Raw genomic sequence first — 2,821 nt, forward strand, 5'->3', positions numbered from 1 at the left:
AACAAGCAGATGCAGGGGTAGCCAAATCAGCCAATGCCGAAGAATACGGCGCACTTTGTACGCTTGTGAATATAGCGAGCCGGATGTATGTACACAAAGAGAATACGACAGACATTCGCGACGTGATTGCACACACAGCAGCGATCAATATATCAGTGGCCGGGGGAAACACAACCAGCAACGCAATAGACAAAGCCGAGGCAAGCTATACTGACCTCAAAGACACAGATCAAAAAACTGTGCGCCCCGGAAACGTGGGCTTTTTGCGCCGAGGGGGCGAAAAGGCTAAATGCAAAGAAAGCAACAGGTGAGTACGTTGTGTGGCACACGGTTGGCGAACATGGTTACCGCAAGCAGCAGTTGATAGAATTGGCAGCAGCGGCATCAGAAATATTGACGAAGCTGACAAGCCAGATTCAACCGGACGTCACGGCGGCAATAAACGCCAACTTTAAAGCAGCTCTTTTAGGAACAGACACTGACGACAGCCAAGGCACGATAATCCCCGGCGGCAACGCAAGAAACAAAATATGCGGCACAGACGGAAGCGGTTCGGGGGAATCGAAGGCGGGTAGCGCGCTCAAAATCGGCATGATGTGCCTTTGCGGTAAACACTCAAGCGACGGCACAACAGGCGACGAAGGTTGCCACAGTGCGGCGCAGAAAAAACCGTCGACGGCGATGAACGGCGGAACAAACGTCCAAGCAGATTGGGTAAAACTCAAAGCACAATGTCAGAAACAATCACGCATCCCACCGCTCACCCCGGGCGCTATAAGTGCAGCACTAGAGGCTTTCTACTCAAAAATAGCCAAAGCGAAAAAAACCGACTTCGCAAAAACTTATGTACTCTGCAACACAGCCGGCACATTCAGCAACGGTTGCACTGGCGACAACAGCGCAAAAGATGGGAAATGTGTTCAGTATGACGCAGCCGCATTCGCTGGCGGTAAGGCAGGACCAACGTGGGCAGAAAAATTGCGACGGGCAGAAAAAGAACTTGACGCAATGAAATTGAGGAAAGCCCAGCTTTTTGCTTTGACGGAAAGAGCTCTGGCTCTTAACAGCAGCGTCAACATACTACGTCACGCGCCAAAAATACCGCAGATGACGAACAAGCAAAGGGATGTAACAGAAAAGCCACCAACTGTAGAAGAAAAAAGGCATGTGAAAAATGCAATGGCAACCAAAACGAGTGCCCACAAGAGAGCTGCACATATGATGAAAGAGAGAATAAATGCAAACCTAAAAAAGGAACAGAAACTGCAGCAACAGAAACAGGAAGCAAAACAATAGAGAAACGAAAACGGAAATTAGAACCTGAATGCACCAAAGCTCAGGATTGCAAACGGGAAAGTAATGCCTGCAAGGATTACACTTTTTTCCTCAATAAGAAATTTGCTATGATGGCTGCTGCTTTTATGAGTTTGGAAGCATTTTAGAAATTCTAATATTCTAGGGATTTTTTGCTAAAATTTATGAAATTTATAAAATTTTACTAACATTCGATATATTTTAACACCTTTTAATGAGTATGTGCAAATTAGTAAAAATTTGGATAATTTGAGATTTCAGTAAAATGTATATGATAGTGGCTTGTGGGTATATAGAAAAGGGTGGAAGGGTATGAAAAATTGTCACTATTATAATTTTCTCTATTTTATTTATCTTATGGATTTTCGTTACTTTCATAATAATATTGATAATGATAATAATGATAATGATAGGAGTCTGTTGTGAGTGTGTGTATGGGAATATTATCATGAGAGTTGTTGTGCAGACCAAATGGAAAGCAGAAATTGTAGAATTTGCAAAAGTGAGAACGGTTGCAATGGAATTGAGTGGGATAAAGAGTAAGAGGGATAGAGTAGACGAAGAATATTACGAATAGAGGAGAAGTGAGAATTTTAAGCAATATGCATATGACCAAGCACAAGAACGATAATGACTGTGATCACGCACTAAAAGAATGAAGAGTAATGCAGGGAGGGACAGAGTCTATTGTGCATATAAAGTGGAGTCACCATGTCTTCAGACAAGCGAGATAGGGGAAATCCAAAAAGAAAAAGAATGCAAAACGAAAAAACAGGAGGCACAGCAGAACCGCATGGAGAAATAAAATACAACATATGGGGCCGTTGATACAGCTTATTTCGCTTCAAAATGTGTAGCTTATACTATGCAAATGATTGTTACAGCAACAAGTGTAGTGGAAGTTCGCGTCCCTATGCCAATGGGGTCTCATGACACAAGGAGATGCATGGGTACAGCAGTTATCACAAAGGACCCCAATAAATTATTAGTACAAATCAACTTATCAGTTCAACTAGATGCTGCAATTCCAACAGCAATGCACGAAGGGGAAATGTGAATGAAAGGAATGGTGGCACATATATAGTGTGCAGTCGTAGTAATGGCTGATGCTATATTCTAAAACCAAATCCGTAGATTCATGCTGAAACAAAAGATGTATTTGCTGAGCATGCACCCTTCAACAGTTACACTCTAATAGTATCAAGAAAATGATCATTTATGTAAGCACTTATTCCTTAAATAAACACAATAATGTTACAACTCATCATATTTATTAAAATTTTCTAATTTTTCCCATAATCACCTCAAATTGTAAAATATAGTAAGTCATGGAATTTGGTATCTTGAGAGTTTTACTATTCCTGTTTTTATAACATTTAGTATGTATAAGCGCTGTGTTTCTTCAAAATGATGAAGAGAATAATATAACACATATAACAAATAGTGAGACTAAGAAACCCAAAGTGTTTGTGGTTGTAGTTAAAACGCAAGAAACTAAAGGACGGCG

General features: G+C 41.1%; 1 pseudogene across 1 annotated transcript; it reads left to right on the forward strand.

The window, feature by feature from the left end:
• Positions 1–2: 2 nt before the first annotated feature.
• TEOVI_000711400:pseudogene lies at positions 3–1,412 on the forward strand (annotated as a pseudogene). The gene is given in 3 exon segments: positions 3–224; positions 226–1,158; positions 1,161–1,412. Coding segments are annotated over 3 exon segments (1,407 nt in total).
• Positions 1,413–2,821: the final 1,409 nt, after the last annotated feature.

Source organism: Trypanosoma equiperdum, assembly GCF_001457755.1.
Source record: "Trypanosoma equiperdum strain OVI genome assembly, contig: ctg_1205, whole genome shotgun sequence".
Lineage (NCBI taxonomy): Eukaryota > Euglenozoa > Kinetoplastea > Trypanosomatida > Trypanosomatidae > Trypanosoma > Trypanosoma equiperdum.